This window comes from Chaetura pelagica, unplaced genomic scaffold (genome assembly GCF_000747805.2).
Source record: "Chaetura pelagica isolate M959 unplaced genomic scaffold, ChaPel_1.0 scaffold17, whole genome shotgun sequence".
NCBI classification, from domain to species: domain Eukaryota; kingdom Metazoa; phylum Chordata; class Aves; order Apodiformes; family Apodidae; genus Chaetura; species Chaetura pelagica.
In genome coordinates, this window is record NW_009970726.1 from 10510816 (window position 1) to 10529845 (window position 19030).

At 37.9% G+C, this 19030-nt stretch overlaps 1 protein-coding gene across 1 annotated transcript in view; it reads left to right on the forward strand.

The window, feature by feature from the left end:
- Positions 1-12501, forward strand: part of VIPR2 (vasoactive intestinal peptide receptor 2) — a 46294-nt gene extending 33793 nt beyond the window's left edge. The window contains exons 7-13 of the mRNA XM_010007044.1: positions 672-822; positions 1750-1810; positions 2319-2388; positions 6554-6645; positions 9868-9997; positions 10084-10125; positions 11793-12501. Coding sequence (XP_010005346.1) covers positions 672-822; positions 1750-1810; positions 2319-2388; positions 6554-6645; positions 9868-9997; positions 10084-10125; positions 11793-11966 — 720 coding nt within the window. The 3' untranslated portion in view covers positions 11967-12501. The remainder of the gene's footprint in view (positions 1-671; positions 823-1749; positions 1811-2318; positions 2389-6553; positions 6646-9867; positions 9998-10083; positions 10126-11792) is intronic.
- The last annotated feature ends 6529 nt before the right edge of the window (positions 12502-19030 follow it).

A 19030-nucleotide genomic window follows, 5' to 3' on the forward strand; every position in this document is an offset into this window, starting at 1 on the left:
TGCTGTGAAGAACCAAAGTAGCAGCAGCCAGCACTGTGGAATATCAGCAGCACAGACATCTGAAAATGAATTCTGAAGAGCAGCACACAGAACTATATCTTGGGACTTCATTTTATGATACATGTTTATGTGTTCTGTTTATTAAGAAACACTAAAGCGTTTTCTAAAGGAAAAACACACTATTTCTCTTTGAGTATTTGTCATGTAAATTTACATTTTTCACTCAGTTTCCTATTCAGCCTTGAAAAATTCATAAAGCAGTTTCTCTGTTAATTTTTGCTATGACAGGAATCAGGGATTTTAGCTGGGATTTTGATATATTTATTACTCACCCAGGAGATGGTAGTTTAATCTAATAGCCATTCATTAACTATTGCAATTGTGTGCATTTATTGATAGCTACCACCTTTTACAATATTTGTTACAGGGTTTTCAGATTTTCTGACCAAATTCACTATGAGATCCATCTAAATACATTTCACAATTAATTTTCTTGATATATACACAGTAACATTTACAATGTCTCTGTTTGCTTAACTGTAGAAAATGGATTTTCTCTGGACCTGTGTTACTAGTATTACATGGGTTGTTAAGACCTATTGGATATATTAAAACCAGAATAATACAGCATCTTTCCTGCAACAACTTTGATCTCTATTCTCATATTTCAGGTGGGCTGCAAGGCTATTTTGGTCTTTTTTCAGTATGGTGTTATGGCAAACTTTTACTGGCTCTTAGTTGAAGGACTTTACCTCCACATCCTGCTTGTGCTAATATTCTCCCCCAACAGACACTTCACAATCTACCTGCTGATTGGATGGGGTAAGATCTTAAACATCTTCCAATACTACTTTTTTTTTTTTTTTTTCCTGTGTGTGTATTGGGTTAAATATTTCATACCAAGGTAGTCATGCCATTTCTGTGGAATGATTCCTCAAACTCACTAGCTCCTCAGTTGAGCTCCAGCACAGGTTACAGCTGCCGTACCATGGGAGAGAGAGGGCAAAGTGCTCAAGCATAACTGCTGACTTGCTCTTTGGTGTGGCTCTGACCTGTGCCAGTCTGCACAATGCCCAGGTGTTCTTCAGAAGATAGAAGGATGCAAGGACTGCCACCACAAAACATCTGATGCAGGCTGTCCTAATTAGGGAGGAAAAAGACAGCATAGTTGCACAACCACAGGCTATGCTATTTGCCCTTTTGAAAAGCCCAATAATATTCTTTGTATGGTTTTAAATACATGTATTCTTCTCATTTCCAGAAAGTGCAATGATATTTACACAGAGCATGTTAAAGCTTCTGGTTATAGGTGCTCATAAAGCATTTAGCTATTGCTGGGAAATGGGAATAAACCATTGTGTGGGAATGGTTCCTTAGAAAGTGATTTACATTTTGGTTTTATATTGTATAAATATACTTGGAAGTGTATTGGGAATACATAAGTTGCATCTGTCTCCTTGTAGATCAGTCTTACAGCTTGAAAGAAACCTAAGAAAAGCATTTTCTTTGACTATTAGTCATTATGGCTGTATTTTTATAAGAAATACACCCACTTCCCTGCAGTCTTTCTTTGTAATACATTGCTTACATCACACAGCTCATCAGATGGGTATCTCCCTCCATTCACTAAACTTTTTACTACATGCTGTATATTTGGGGAATAATTGGTTACTAGCAGGATGAAATTTGTCTCTTTGTGTGGGCTTACATTTTTGTGATCAACCTCTAAAATTCTTTGGGATTTTTCAGGAATTCCTACTATATTCATTATTACATGGACAGTGACACGGATCATTTTAGAGGACACTGGGTAAGTGTGCAGAGGAAAGAAAGCTTAAAGATTGTGCCGGTACAATCCTGGCCTTGGATATGGTGTTGTTCACACAGAGCTAGTTTGGTGTTCTGAAAGGGACGAGCACAGAACTGAACATTTCAGATATGGCAGTCGAGGGACAGGTGCTTGGGAGCTCTTCGACTTGCTCTTTATACTTGATGTTTATTTGAAAAGCTCAAAGGGCAGGATTGGGCAGAGTCCTTACACCAAGTGAAACTAAGCTTGGTTTCCCTAAGCACCAGCATCCTCCATGATGTCTAATGGTAGGGTCTAGTGTGCCTGCTGTTTTAGCTGATCTGAATATGCATATTAAAGCCAGGGAACTAAAATTAAAAGCAGAAAAAGATTGAATGCCAAATTCTAAGCTAGAACAGGTGTACTTTTTTGTGTGCCTTGACTTGTATGAAAGAAATACTTCTCTTTATAGGTCTTGCTTGTCAGATGGTATTAATGTCAACATCATTTTCCCTCTTTTTTTTTATAGTTGCTGGGATACAAATGAGCATGGTGGTCCCTGGTGGGTTATACGAATACCAATTTTAATTTCTATTATAGTAAGTAAACTCTGAAGCATGAATTATAGATCAGCTCAGCACTGTGCAGTACATATAGCCATTATTCTTTACTGCTGGTTGCAGATAGACGAGATTTCTGTTTTAATGAAAAGATATTGCAGTGTAGCAAAAATGTTAAACAGATGCCAGGGCCATAAAAATTTGTTGCCTTCAAAATTTATCTGCCTCCTATTAAATGAGCAGTGGCTTCTATTTGTATGTTGTTCTTTCTTCACCATCTCTTCTGTTTATGAGCCTGGGGGAAGTAAAAATCTAATTATACTTTTCAATGAATTGCAGATTTGATTTTGCTTGTAAATACATAGCCCTACAATTGAGAACCTGATATTATTGCAGCCATAAAAAACTATGGCTGTGCATATCTTTCCTCCTTAATTGGTAGCCTATTGAAATATATATTGAACATGGAGTATTTGAAAAAGAATACCATTTAAGAGTGTGCACGGGGCTTTTTCTACATGGAACTCATTAGAATTGCTGGAGTAGAATAATAAAATTTGTTACCGTGATGATTGTGTGATTAACTTTGGACATGATATACTCTGGTCCTATGTCTGTTTCTGAAAACAATCACAATGCAAAATAATACATTTTAGGTACACTTTAATACTTTAGTCAGGAAAACTAGAGTAGCATTAGATTACACAAAATTTCAAGAGTCCACATTATACATGGGCTTTCAGTCTGTGCCTGCTGAAAATCGTTTTGAGAGAACTTCCTATTATCTTCATTGGAGTGAATTCTACAGTGCTTAAAGCGAAAACAGAGTAGGCATTTGTATGAAATGACATAAGGTAAGAACTGAGAGAAAAAATGTTTCAAGATATGAAGAAATGGGCATGCAACAGAACGGCAGTGTGAGGACAATGTGTGTACCTCAAAGGAGCTGGAGAATGGGGGATGGTCCACAATTAAGAAAGATAAAACAAACCACCTGCTGTTTACAGAAGGATGAAAATCTATTCTTTGGATGTTCAGTTTAAACAGCTATCTGGTAGACAGCTGAGACTTCACGTGCCAGAAAGCAGTTCTTCTCCAAGTAAGTCCTAGACCTGGAAACAGAAGTTACCCCATTGCTCATTAGCAGACTTGAATTGCAGCTGGATCTTAAAAAAAGACTGGAAAATTATTTGTTACTTAAGGAAATTTGATACTAGTCAGTCAGCAAAAGTCCATGATATCATAAAATCAGAAAATCAGAATCAGTATTTAAGGCAAAGAAATGGCTGCTTTCTTTTTTTTTTTTCCCCTCTATTTTTCTTTAATAGTTCTATTACTGATTTGATACAACAGGATTGTAAGACATAGGGAAACATTTTGCAAATGACCTTTTCTGGCTTGCTGGGTGCACATGTTTAGGATCTACTGTCTCCTTCCAGATATGTTTCTTCTCTTAAACAACATGTTTTAGGGATGAGAGCAACTAAAGGCAGCCAAGTGATTCTGCAGTGTGTGCTGTGGGAAGCCTCTTACTCCTCTGATTAGGTGATTCTTCAGCTATTTGAACAACTACAGCTTGTATTTAGGAAGTTCAGCTGTGAAAGGGAATTATAAAAGCAGTGATACTCACCCTTTCCTTCTGAATAAGTAACATATCTTGTTCTACAACCAGCATGTTCATTGTGGCAGCTGGGATGCCATGTAATATAACTGCTGTGCAAAGCAGAGGGTCTGTTCATGGAGCAGGAGGATCTAATTAAATGTCACATAAAATTGGTCATTGATTGGTGAAAACCCCTACATTCATGACAACATAATTTTCAATATACATACACCATTAAAAGCCTCAGCATTTCCTGTTACCCTCTAGAAAAAATACATGTTGATGATACAAAACTGGGAGTAAAGAGATCATGCTGCCTGCTGTTCAACACTGAAAAAATTAACTGGAAGTTCTTTGGATAGGTGATGTGAAAGAGTCATGATGTTTGTCAATAAATGTATGATGTATTTTCATCATACTCACCCACACAGTGCCTTCAGTCTGCTCAAGAATGTGGGAAGACTGGAAGACTCACAGAGAATAGTGACAAGGATAACCAGCAGTAACAATGGTTTCAGTAGTAGGGAGGACATTTGTGTAAGTAGTCAATGACACGAACACAGAAAAAACTCTGAAAACAACTGAATTACAGCAAAATAAAGGAGAGCAGAACACATAAGCTGAGAACTTTCATCAACTGCCTATATAATGCCATGAAAGGAAGACCAGAGTATGGCTAATACTGAAGTCTTTAAGAGGAGGAATAAGAGTGAAGAAAAGCATAGAAGAAAGCCTGATTGTGAGGGTGATGCCATGAATATATTTTCAAAAGATGAAGGAAATCAATAAAAGGTTGCAATAATCAATGTTTTAACTGCATTAGATTTAAAAGGAAGTCTGCTCAGTCTTCATGCCATATTCACTCTCTTCCATCGATTTCTGTATTAAATCCAAACATTTTCATTGCTCAGAGGATTATACTTGCCATAAGGTTATTATCCATCAGTAAACAGTATTGTGAGAGCAAGTTCTGAAGTCCTCATTGTAGGAGTGGCTTCAGTTAACTCAGCATGTCAGAAACCTTTTCTGGCATCTCCTTCTGACAATTTTGGCTTGAGAAATGTTATTTGGCAGGCTTCCATGCTTCATGCTGTACACATTTCAGAGTTATTTAATTAGGGGTGACAGTTCCAAACAGTTAATGTGGTGTTACCCATATTCTTCATTTAGAAAATGCCTCCCCAGCTGCCTTCTCCATGCTTCCACTTACATAAACTGCTGTCATTTGGGAAGGAGTGGTGTTCAGGAGGAAACAGGACTTCCATCACATTAGAGTAACTGAGAAATGTTTATCTTGTTATGTCACATTACAAGTAGTATAAGGGACTAAACAACAAGAAATTATACGTGCTCAAGCAGTGTATTGAGACAGAAAAAGTTATTTTCAGAGGTCAACCAGCAGGAAAGTGTACCAGCAGTATCATATTATTTTCTCATTTTCCTGTTCTTAGATTTTCAGTGATAATAATCTTTGAACATGAAAAGCCTACAAACAAATTGTTAAGACTAGATAAAGAAGAGTTCCAGGAACACGTCAAGGCAGGGACTGAAGATTTCAAACAGTGAGGCAGGCACTGTCTGCTTGGGTACCCAGTCTCCTGATTTGAGGCTTTGGAATTTTTCTCTAAGTTAATTCTTCTAAACTGTGCATTTGATGCAGCTGTTTATGTAGCTATAGCTGTAGTTTTTAGCTCATGTTGTTGCTGTGAAGGTGTGGATTCCAAGCATTCCCTCGCTTCAGTACAAGGATGCAATAATTAGTGTGCAGTTTTCTAGACCACACCAAACAATCCAGCACTAGAAAAGTTGGTGAACACAAGATGGCAAAAGCCAAGGATAAAGAAATAATGGGAGTGAGACCGAGGATCTACTGAGTTTTACTCTTCAGTTTTCTAGATTGATCACGGTCTGATGACAGGATTTTTTATGCAAGTGCCTTTCTATGAAATAAAATATGAAATAAAGCAATACTAATGTTCTATCTCAGAGGGCTGGCACGAGAACTAGACTGCAAGGATTTAGTTCCTTCAGTGATAATGCCTTTGTCAGTACCCAAAACAGGGAGATACTTGTGAGGTGCTCTTTCCATGCTTGATTGGAGTGGACAGATCACCTGAGCAACAATCTTCTCTTCCCCTAATTCATACAGAAAATACTACAAGTCAAGGCAAGTGGCAAGAGAGGGTTAAAACTGCGTATGGAACTCACATTTTCCTTTGGGCTTCCAGACATGGAGATCCACACAACAATTTAGGACAATGCTTGATTGCGCCAAATCACATCCGATGTCCCATCCAGCTAGGAAACCTGTCTTCAGCTGAGATTTTTGGAAGGAGGGCATTTCTGACAACTGAAGGATTCAAAGGCTTTTGCCAGCCAGACTAGAACTGGTGGCCATGCAGAGGTGTGCTGGACCTAAGAGACCTAGTGAGGCAGAAAATATACAATAGGTTTGACAAAGTAGGGCTTGATGTGTTCTGGCAGGAGGTGCACAGCCCCCACTGCTGTGTTGATTTGCCTGACTTCCGAAGCATTTTTTTTGTGCTGTATATTGAGTGGGGATGTCAGAAATCACCATTATTATTTTTTGTTTCTTTGCAGGTGAATTTTATACTTTTTATTAGTATTATAAGAATCTTACTGCAGAAGTTAAGATCTCCAGATGTTGGAGGAAATGACCAGTCACAATACAAGTGAGTCATATTTTTAGATACTATACACAGAACCAGAACAATCTCTGTAAGATTTCATCTGCTGAAACCTGCTGCCAACAATGCTCTGATACTATAGTTGCTTTTAATTTAGTACTATTTTAAATGTGGTTTAATAAAGTTCTTATCTCTATGCTGAAATATGAAATATTATCTTTTTTGTCAAAACAATAAATGCAATACAAAACACACAATTTCATCAAGACCAATAAGTTATTCTTTAATTTTAGTTTAATACATGAACTAATATGCTGCTACAAAAATATGAAGTGTTATCTTTCTTTTAATGTATAAATATTTCACTTCAACATAATGAAAGTTTAAAGATCAAAATGTTTCTCTTTGACCTCCTTAAAAACTTTTTTAAAAATTTCTAAAATACTTCCTATTGTAATATTTAAATATATTTTAGGAGCTGGAGAGGAGTTATGTTGTTCTCAAAAAAAGCAAAAAAAATGAAATATAAAGGTTTACACTTACTAATACAGTGTCTTTATTTTTCTAGAGGAAAGCAAGTGTTTCTGATTTAAAGCAACTTAATTTCTCTTTAGACTTTCTTCTTCTGCGTTTGGTTTTGAAGACAAAATCCATTCTTTCCACAGCTTTAGAATCAAGTGATGTTGGAACATTGTTGATTTGCATTTGTTCTTTATTATATTACTATACCAGTTGTTGCTCTTTATCATAAATAGCTGCTGGATACTGTAATCCAGAATCAAGTCTGTTGTAGAAGGTCTTATTTTAAAGCTCAGATATAGTCACTGAGTTTGTCACTTCAGGATGTCACTGTCTTATTTCAATGACAAAACCTAACACGAACACTGAAAATTCAAAACCATGCAAGTGGCCTTTGAAAATGATCTCCTGGATAACATCTTTAATTAATTTTTTAAAATTCTCAATTCCTGTCCTAAAAGCAGATAAAACATGGCACACTGAAATGAAATATAACTTTAAAGCCAAGAGATCTAAGATCTTATGTGTTTTGTAAACAATATGACACATTTAATGCAAAAAGTGAAGAATTCTGATGTACCACAGAAAAGGTGACATGACTAGATTGACATAAGGCTTTTTATCACAGAGCTACAATGGTCTTTTTTTTGTTGTTCTGCTGCTTGAATTAACCAAATGTGGGAGAACCAAGTCAACCTGGATGAAATGATGCAGTTGCCACAGTATTATTTAGCACAATAACTGACCTGTGGGCAGGAAATCCCTTCAATTTTATTTCTTGTGGCAGGAAATTTTCTTTGTTTCCATGTGGTATTTATGGAACTTATGAAAACGAGGCATTCCCATCCTACCAGTCCCATCTTTTTCCACAATTTACTGTAGCATTTCACAGTATAAAATGTTCATTAATAGCAACCCTATCTTTTATTATTCAGCCCTCTGAATTCTTTGCTTTTAGCATTTGATTGCCTGATTAAGTTTGGATTGGATGGTCTTTAGCTAATACCTCTGGGAACAGTAGATTGATCTCCTCAAGAAATACTGCATCTACAGAACAAATTACAGGTCTGGAAGGCTTGTTTATCAATATGCAAATGCATTTTCTAAAACACTAATAAAAATAAGGCTATTTTGTCTGTCCCTTTCCTTCAATAAGATTTAAGTATAGCATAGAGAAAGTAGCATTAGTTAGACAAAAATTACTAAAACAGGAACCAAGGGAAAGTTAAATATGAGTCTAAAATTAATACAACTCAGCCAAGTAGTATTTTTTTTCCCCTCTTCCGTCCCATTTGCTTGCAGCTTCCAACCTTTTAGTTGCTCTTTTTACTTTTGCAGTTCATAAGGTTAAGTTGAAATAAAATCAGTTTTCCATTTCACTTGGAAAACCACGAAATTTGCTGCCATCATCATTTCTTCCAGTTGTAACTTAATTTCTCCTACCAAAGAAATCCTGTTTGTCCCACTTACTGGTATCATCTTTAGATGTGAGGCTTTTACTATTCTTGAGAAACTTTGCTGTCAGACCCGATTATTTCCACATAAATAGATGCAGGCTCTGGGACATTATGAACAAAGGAAGGCCATGAAGACTGGCACAGAAAATATAAAACTGCTTGAAATACCTTGACTTTTCTGTTAAAATACGTGAATTCACGACAGCATCCTTTCATCATTGTATCAAGTGATATTCATCATGACAGTGATGAATTAAGGGACTCAACACTATAACTTCTGAATTTTATCTGATACCAGACATCCATAATCATGCACGACTGGCCTTGTATAATATATAAAGCTGATGTTATTGGAGTGAAAGAAGTGATGGGTAAGGGATAATTAGCAATTCATCATTTCAGTGGTTTCATAGGCAGTTTGTCAAAGCTGCTCTGTTTGATAATTCAATGTTCTTCTTTCTTCACTTCAGTAATGTTGTGTTCTAAAGTGTATTATGTAATTGACAACATTAAAAATTAGTTAATTGTATATGCTTAATACCATCAGCATAGTTATGAGTTGTTAGTATCTTGGGGTAAATCTGAAATTGCTTATGAAAATGTAACAGTTGAGATTGTTCTGGATTACATTTCCCAGGTACTGTTTGCATACTGTGTTTGTGCAATATACAGACTAATCATACATTTGCACATTTAAAGGAAATTAACATTAGTTAATTTCAAGAGAGATTCTGCCTTTCATACAAAAAGATCTGTCAGTATGACTTTGCAAGGAGGCATTAGTCCTTTCCACTCTGAACCCTTTATGCTGGGTTAAAAAAATACCGGGAGAGACCTAATGGCAGCTCGTGATGCTTTGTCAGATGTGATCGTGTGGAATAACGCAGTAAAACCTCACGTTCAAAATGGTGCCATGACACCAGGCTGGGAATTGGATTTGTGTCAAAGAGCCAAAGTGGAAGGCAGATGCTACACCCTGCTGCTGTCCAGAGGGCAACTGAAAGGGACTTTTAGTTTAGAGAGGCCCTGTAGCCTTTTGCCAGCTTTCGGAAAAATGCAAGATCAGCAAGACCAAGTATAACATGGAATTGCACAGATTAATGTATGAGATCACTACGTGGCTAAGCTCAGAGCAAGCCTGAAAGGAAAACAATGTGCAATAAATGACTCTTACTAAGACTGCTTATAAATCTGAAGTCATACAAGGTTTATGCAAATGATACTGCGTTAGGTTCTTAGTAAAACAAGAGCTTGTCATTAAACTCTGATTTTTTATCTTTTATTTACCCAGGAGACTTGCAAAATCCACATTGTTGCTTATTCCATTATTTGGAGTCCACTACACAGTGTTTGCTCTGTTTCCTGACCGCAGTTCCAATAATTATAAAATCATCTTTGAGTTGTGTTTGGGATCTTTTCAGGTAAATTTTGAAGTTTTTATTCAAAAGAAGTTGTATTGCCCTAGGTTGGTGCTGCTTACTAACTAAGGAATATTGTCTCTTTCCAGGGGCTGATTGTTGCAGTCCTGTATTGTTTTTTGAACAGTGAAGTAAGTCTCACCTTTCCTACCCAGGTTGTTAAATATTGTTTTCAGTAAATGTAAAAGTGCTCCTATAATTCCAATCTTATACAAGAAGCTGTTTTAGAAAATGTTTACATTCCTATTTATAGAATATATATGTAGCAGTTTCTATGCAACAGGAGAAATCATTGCATTTGGGTGAAGAGTTAAGAGCTGTTTGAAATCCAGTTTCTTGCAAACTGAAGTGTTAGTAAGTGTGTCTACTGTTACTTAATGCAACGTAGCTCTAGCTCTGTTACAAGCAATGTGGATTATCCAAGTGCAAGAAGTCTAGAAATGTATCTAAAACTTGAAACACCATTTGGTAAGCAGATAGGGGTGATCTGACAAAAACTGACCCTCAGAACAGTAACAGATTTTCAGAAGTTCTCAGCATGTAGCAGCTTTCCTCCTAAGCTCTGCTGAGGGAGATGCAAGGAGCTCCTTTTGATGTTAGCTGCTTTTTAAGGTAGATTTACAATAATCAGCACGCACTGTCTGACTGGAGGAGTATGTTGGAAGAACACACCTGTTTGCACAGGGAACTGACATTCAGGTCTCCTGAGTGCAAGTCTGGTCTTTGATATTTGCAAGATACCTGATTTCAATCTAATCATTTGAGTCTGTGCTTTAAGTACGTGTGATTAGTAAGCTAGATACCAAAAGCTGGTGTTGAAGCACAGTTGATACAAAAGTGGCCTCGTCACAGACAATGCAGACACAGTCTTCACTTCAGTTTTGTAATCTTTGTAAGATCTGATTTGAAGGGAAACTAGAGGGAAGGGAAGCCATCCAGGGGGGCTTTGACAGGCTTGTGGAGCGGGCCCATATAAATCTCATGAATCTTAACAAGGCCAAGTGCAAGATGCTGCACATTGGGTTGTGACAATCCCCAATATCAATACAGACTATGGGATGAGTTAATTGAGAGCATTCCTGAAGAGAAGGACTTGGAGATACTGGGGGATGAAAAATTGGACATGAGCTGGCAATGTGCACTTGTAGCTGAGAAAGCCAATAGTATCCTGTATTAAAAGAAGCATGGCCAGCTGGTTAAGAGGGGTGATTGTCCTCAGTACAAGAATGACATGGACCTGTTAAAGTGAGTCCAGAGGAGTGCCACAAAAATTATCAGAAGGCTGCAACACCTCTCCTATGCAGACAGGCTGAGAGACCTGGGGTTGTTTAGCCTGGAGGCAAGAAGGCTTTAGGGAGACCTTATGGCAGCCTTTCAGTATAAAATGGATAGAATATAAAGAAGATGTAGAAAAACTTTTTAGCAAGGTCTGTAGTGACAGGACAAGACGTAACAATTTTAAGATGAAAGAGGCTCTATTTAGATTGTGTCTAAGGAAGAAATTTTTTCTATGAGGATGGTGGAGACACTGGCACAGATTGCCCAGTGATGTGGTGAATGTCACATCACTGAAATTGTTCAAGGTCATACTGGATGGGGCTTTGAGCAACTTGATCTAGTGAAAGATGTCCCTCCATGGCAAGGGGTTGGACTAGATGATTTGTAAATGTCCCCACCAACACAAACCATTCTATGATTCTATTACTAGAGATCCCCATTTGACAGCAAACAAATATGGAAAAGTTCCTAATGTGAAGAACACTTTCAGCTCATTTTGTTAATTTTCTTTTTAACACAGGTGCAAGGGGAGCTGAAAAGAAAGTGGCGGAGTCTGTGCTGGAAGCAGACAGCAGGCAGGGATTACAGACTCCACAGCTCTTCGATTTCTCGAAATGGATCAGAAAGTGTTTCTCAGCTCCACCGGAATTCAAGGGCTCAGTCGTTTATGCAGACAGAGACCACCATGATATAAATCATCTAGGTCCCCCAAAAGATGAAAAACTGGGATATATAATTCATTATGCAGCTTAATGTGATATTTTATAAAATGTACAGTTTAGTGCTTTGCTTTTCTACATGTTGGTATTTGGGAAATTGGTTTGTGCAGCCAACCAGGTAATAACAGAGACACCTGTCCCATGGATGCTTTATTTTTATTTTCTATTTTAGTGGTATTCATGTTAATTCTGATGTTTCTTTGCTGTTTACTAGCTGTAACAATTAAAAAACTCATTTACTCCAATGGTACCTTTACCCTTCAACATGTCTTCAAGATAGATGTGTAGCATCCTGCTCAATGCAGACCTCTGTGGTACATGTTGAAAAGGTTAAGATGGGAAGCAAGAAAATGTCTTACACTTTATTTATACTTAAGGAAACATTTATTTCCTCAAGGATTAGAAAATTCATTCCTAATGAATATTTATGGAAAACAACACAAAAATAGAGAAATGTAAGACTATAATTAACTGCACCAGGAATTCAGTGTGCTAATCCAGGAAAACATTGTTGTTTATACAGAAGGACAAAAAGTAGAACTTATTGACTAGCAGAGTAAATTTCAGAGATTACTTTCTACAGAGTTTGATTCCAGTTCTGTTATTCTTTCAAAAGTGCCTGGTTTTATGTTTAGGTGCAGAAAGTGGGGCTACCTTTCCAGTACTTACAGAAAAGGCTACTGTGAATAGTTTAGATTAAAACATGAGCATTTTCCAATAGTGCTATTGCAATGACCAGTTGTTCTCTTCTGTTTAAATCAGAGAGATTTCTGTTGACCTTTTATTAAGCAATTTTCTGAAGAGGTGCTTTATTGCTGGAGCAATCTGGCATAGAATTAACAGCCTTGGACAGCATATTACCCATTCAAAAAATATATTTTTATATAATATTTTAATTTAAATAAGCCTCTAGAACTACGGTACTTGGCAGCTAAAACAAGTAATATTGCAATAAATTTAAAACTGCCATTTAAAGAATAAGGTAAATTATTTTAGCTTAATTCTATGCTAAGTCTTATCCGAACGGATTGTAGTTTAGTTCTGAACATGACTCCAGAGAAAAAAATTAGACAGAATCCCTAAAAAATATCATAAGTGGCATAAACAGAAAGAATTATCAACAACACCAAGCTTCCTATGTAGACACTCCATAAAGAAATAACACAGAACTGACAGATTCTTATACACATACACAGAACATTCTTTCTTTAAAAGAAAACCAGTGATGTTTACTTCTCATGTCATGTTCAACCCTGTCCACTCAAAATAGCAAGTGGGAATAAGAAATATTTGCATGAGTACCACTGATCCATAAAAGCAATTGCCCTGATATTTCAGAAGACATATTGGATGGAGCTAGCAGAATCCAAGGTCCATAATACTTCCAGGGAAAGGGAGGAACAGCATCAAGGGTGTGTCTTGGCAGACATACAAAAAAATTCTTGAAAATATTAACAGTATTGGGGATATTGTTGGCAGCCATCAAAGGGTCCATACCCTTTCAGTTTGATTTAATGCAGCTATTTTATCAGTCAAACACAATTTATTTTAACAGGATTACCCTGGAGTGACACGAAGTTGTGTCAAAGAAAGAAAATGCCCCGTGGTTCACATGGGTACTGCAGAACAGGTAACTGTGAATGTTACATGACACCAACCTTTACACAGGAGGTATCACTTGGTGAAGTTAACTATGAGAATCTGGAGTGAGGTAGGCTGGCTGTCCAATGATAGTCCCATGGGGTCTAAAGATGTGCCCCATCACCTGTATTTAAACTATATATTCCCAAAGGCTTTAGACTCATAAACCAATGTTAAAGTGTATCTCTAAACAGTCCTATCAACAAATTCTTAACTGCAAATGTATGCAGACACATTGGAGCTTTGGGAGCAGCTCCTCTACCTAAATTAAATATGCCTTGAGGCTTCTTTGTCTGAAGTGGCTTCAGGACTGCGTAGCTCCCTGAGATTTGACATGTGGAATGTACTTTTTCCCCAGAATTTCTAGGGTAGAAAGGCACACTGACAAGCATTCAAACATTCTCATCTTTCTTTTCAAATGAGGTTTTTTTTGAGCTGGTGCAGGGACAGAATGATGGTATAGAAAAAGAGATTTCAAGCAATCAGTTCCATCCAGCTGTTGTGCCTGCTGCATCTCCAATTGTATGTGTTTGCAACTCATTGTATTCTAGAGAAAACTGTATTTGTTCCATTAGGTGAGCATGGAGAAAGTCTGCCTTCTAATGATGATACTTACTTTCTGGATTACAAAATAGTAAAGCTTAAATAAGAAAATACATTTTAAATTGCAGCAAAACAACATGGTTTCCTTTAACAGGATGCAGATGTGTTTGGATTTGATTCTACTTTTAATGTGTGGAGTAGTGCCATACGAGACAATGAGGTTGCACCACTGGGAGAACATAGATCACTTGAGTTTGTAAAGGACTGTGTGGCCATGCAAAGAATGACACATGAGAGACAGGTGCTGCATATAGTTTTCTTTGAAACCAGTGAAAAGTTCAGCACTATGTGGAACCTTATTATTAAAAATCATATAATCTAAAGAAAACATTTTATCTGTGAGACAGTTTAACTTCATAATGTTTTGTGCAAGCAGTTTCATGTCAGTAAAGTCCCACAGGGCACTGTGCTCACTTGTTTTCACTCCCAGAAAATTCTAATTTCCCAATAATTTTATGCAATGTTACAGCATCAAATGTTTGACACTCATCTGCCTTTTCACACAGAGATGCATGTCATATTAAAATGGATGTAAAAGCTGCAAAAAATCTGCTCCACTCTCTTACATCCACTTCATGTCCTGATGGACCCCAGACATACTTCCCTCTGCTTTTCAGATGGTGATGAGGAAATTGACAGGCAAACCAGAGTCTACCTGGGGCAGCATTATGAAATAAGGCATTGCCAAATGCAGTCTCTCCATACAGAATGTCTAAGATGAGTCATATGCATTATTTGTCTCCTGTTGTGAGTTCTGTGGGTTCTAAAAAACAGCTGTTGACTTTGAATTCATCCATTTCAGCAAAGAGATTGTGAATAAAGTCCAGGTTCACTTTATACAGAATTTTTCCAGACATCTCTAATGAAAAATCAAGCATTAGGTATGTCTGATAAAAAGGAAGAACTGGCAAGTAATCTGCAGAGGAAGCTGCTACCTATAAAAGGGTTATTGTCTAAGCAGTTACTGTCTGTGCATAAGGATACAGGTCACTAACAAAAGTACCTTCATCTTGCCATGAGTGCCTCTATAAGCTGTGGGCTGTCAGTGCTGGTCTGACATAATCAAATAGCAGAAGTTATTATGCAGTGCTATTCTACTGATGAAAAAACAGTATTTAAACAATGTATTCTAGCATATATGCTATGGGAGTACATCAGGGTACCATTCTGTGGCACAGCTTAACCACTCTGTGTTGGGCCTGGTTCTGTCCAGTGGTAACAGCATGTAGTTAAATCTAGGTCAGTGACATTTCCATCGTGAGCTAAACCAGTGGCTGGAATGTCCCCAGATCTTTTATTTCCCAAAGCACTGTAATAAATTCATGATAACCTGCAGCTTTTTTTTTTCCCCTTTTTTTTTTTTTTTTTTTTTTTTTCCTGGAACATGAGTATTTTTTAAAAATTATCTTCTGTTGACTTTATCAGTAACTTTTTATCTGTCAAGTATGGTAAAAATTAAAGATGATGTAAATGAATGTCATTATTTTTTACAAAATGTACAGAGTACGATGTTGTATAGATTAATGTGTGTAAATAGATTTCCCTTTCATACTGAAATTCCCTATATGTTCTGGTTTCACTCATCTGTTCTTTTCTGTTTTCAGTTTTTATTGTCACATACCTAAAAGCCTTCTCTGAGATGTGTTCTATATAAAGCTGTGAACAAATAAGCGTTTACATCTTTATGCTATTAGAGATAACAGTAGTTAATAACACCATCATGGACTGAAGAGGAATCAAAGAATAAAATTTTAAAGGTTTTGCACAGAACTTCTTTTATGTGATGTATATATTTATGAGATGCACACACAAACCATATTTTCTAAACAGAAAAGGATCCTCCTGCCCTGGCAGCTTAGGGTTCCTCAGCAATGTAATTAAAATTTAACTGTATTGCATGGAAAACAAAAGACTGGGAATGGGAATGGGCACAGGGAACAGACAAACCAGGGCACAACTGGCAGGGGTGCATGACTAGTGGAGCCAGTGAGGGAGGTGAGCACATGGAGGAGGAGGTGGCATCTCATGGGACAGTGCACTTCCCCTGGCAGCAACACCCAGCAGGGACAAAGGGCAGAGTGCCATTTTGCTGTCCCTCACAGACTTGGAAATCTATCCCCTTCTGTGTGTATCTCTAGTTACCACTAAAGCTGCATCACCAGGTGAGGTCTTCTGACCCTTTGAGAGACCTGAGCTCTCATCCTCTCCACCTTATGTGTGCACCTCTATGAGCTGCTGGTCAGTCTGAACCCTTTTGCATTCAATTACAGGACTGCAAAGGAATTCCATGTCCTCTCCCACATGCGTGTCCCCTCTCCCTCATTGCTCACTGAGTGGCCTCACAACCAGATCACCCTAACATATGCAATGAGTTGCTTTAGGGCTTATGAGCTTGAACATGCAAGGGTAGAGGTGGTTAGGGCACCTGTCAACTGGATTGATTCCCATCAGTGCTGGCAACAGCACCTGCAGGTTTTCATGTCGAGTTTGAGTCCTGTCACATCGAAAGAGTGGATCCCTTTAAACAATTCTGAATGGTTTTAACACTGTTCAATGCTGTGTCCTATAGCTAGAGAAATGTATGTCCCCAGCATAAAAGCAAAAGCCCACGTACTGGGGAGGAGTGATGGCGCCTGCACTCAAGCAGTAGCTTCAGGAGACAAACATTTCATTTACAAGGTGTGATGGTTCTGTGAGGTACTACCAGCTGTGACAGTCCCTGAGTTCTGAACCTGTAACCACTGGCCCTCAGGCAGCCTTGGCTAGAGCACAGAGCTCCAGTTTTCTCTGATTGTACCAAGGAACTTATTGGGACTTTTCAAAAGGTGAAGGAGATCAGTGTCTGGGATAGTGAAGCAGTCAGAAAGCCTGGCTGCATTCCCCTCTCTCTCTCTCCCCATAAGAGAGCTGAGCTGGAGAACTAGAGCAAACAGCAAAAGAAAAGGTATTTAGTCTTATGTGGGGGGAGAAGATGGACCATTCTCCGCAACTGCAAAGTGGACTGTAGATGAGGTTGTTTTATAGGACATGTTGTTTTCCCTTGGCAGCACATGAGACAAATCCCAATCTAGTTCCCAGCTCTAGTTCTGTTTGCTTGTACTGGAGCAGAGGTTGGCCTTGGGAGGCAGGGTGACAGTCTAAAAGGAGACTTACACAGACCACGAGGAGGAACTGGGTGCTCAGTGGGAGGCCTCTGCTCAGGAAAAGCAGCAACCTACAAAATTCCAAATCATCAGACTCTATGTATTCAATTAAACAAAATAAATTGCTTTCTATTAATTTAGTCCTATTATTTAGAATTTTCTGTATTTTAATAGCCCCCATCTTTCCTTAACAGCATAGGCTGGGACATACTCTGAGCTAGCTGCTGTGCAGTTGTAAGGATATGTTGTATTAAATCAGCAATCGATTTTTCACAGAGGAAAAATAAGTCTTTTTCTAGTAATAGCCTACAGAATATAGTCAGTGCCCTAGGATCTTCAATTAAATATGAATATTGGATTTGGAAGACATCAGAAATCAAAATGAAGAGCTGTGTTGAAGCCCTTCTGTATTTCTGAGCTGGTGTTTTTGTAACTGAGACTGCTTCTCAACACAATCCTGTTAAGCTGTGAAATTCTCTGTTCAGAAAGGCTTTATTTAGGAATAGCTCTCAGCCACTGCTTATCCCTGGTTTCCTGCTTACATTCTTTACCTGCTCTTAATTAGTGCCTTGGGCTTTGCCTGCCTGTCTCTGTAGGATATGAAAAAATACTCTGCAAATAATGAGGGAATCAGTAAGCGAATTTATAATATAATTAATAATGGATTCTCACTACTAGGGGACATTTTGTTATACAGATATGTATTCATGAGAAGAAATTGGAAAATTAAAACATAATCTCAGTAATACAGAAAATTATGCTGTTGAGTATGACTGTGTCTTAGCCAGGTGATAAATCGGACAATTTAATAATTCCTGCAGATTCTAGCTGCTGTTGTTTGGGTAAGTACCCAAACCATATGGCTTGTTTTAAAAAACACTTCACTTGACCTTATTACTCAACAATAAAAACAATGAAGAAAAATATTGTTTCCCTCTAATGCACAACATCTTTAAAGAATCATTTTCATTTTGCGTATAAAGACCATAACATTCTGTTTCTTGGATTAGGACAGTATTTGATCAATTTAGACACTTGAAAGTACCATTTTGTCTTGTAACACGTGGAATTAATATTGTTAATAAGTTTTTTTTAAAAAATCCTTTAAAAGCCCAGCATATACATTGCTTAGGGTATAGTTCTGATTACTGATGCCCCAGATATGAGCTGGAAGATGCTGGCAATATTGGGGTTTTGTCACGTCTATCTAGCTTTAAATATCTCAGTTAAGTGTTAAGATTAATAAATCTGCTTTTTGCCTGAATGTAAAGCCAAAACCTGAGCCTGAGCACTGATCCTGCCTCTGGGAAATCTCACATTCGGCCCCAAGGGAGGGCTGCACTGAGGCCTGCCAGGGGCTGCAGCAGGTTGACCTGTGTCCCAACTGTGGGTTCAGCAACCCCTGATAGTTCTGCTGCCCCTCACACATGCATCTCCTTCCCCCTGGCAGTCTGGCAGAGGTGTGCTGTAGATATGTTGAGGTTTTCCCATTCATTCAGCTGCTTATGGATACTTACAACACTCACTATCTTCATTGCAGTGAAATACTGAATTTGCCGCAATGCTTTGAAACAGCCTGAAGAGGAGGAGGGTTTTGTTTAAAAGGACTAATGTTGAGTAACAACTCTGTTTGGATGCACAAATTTTAGCAG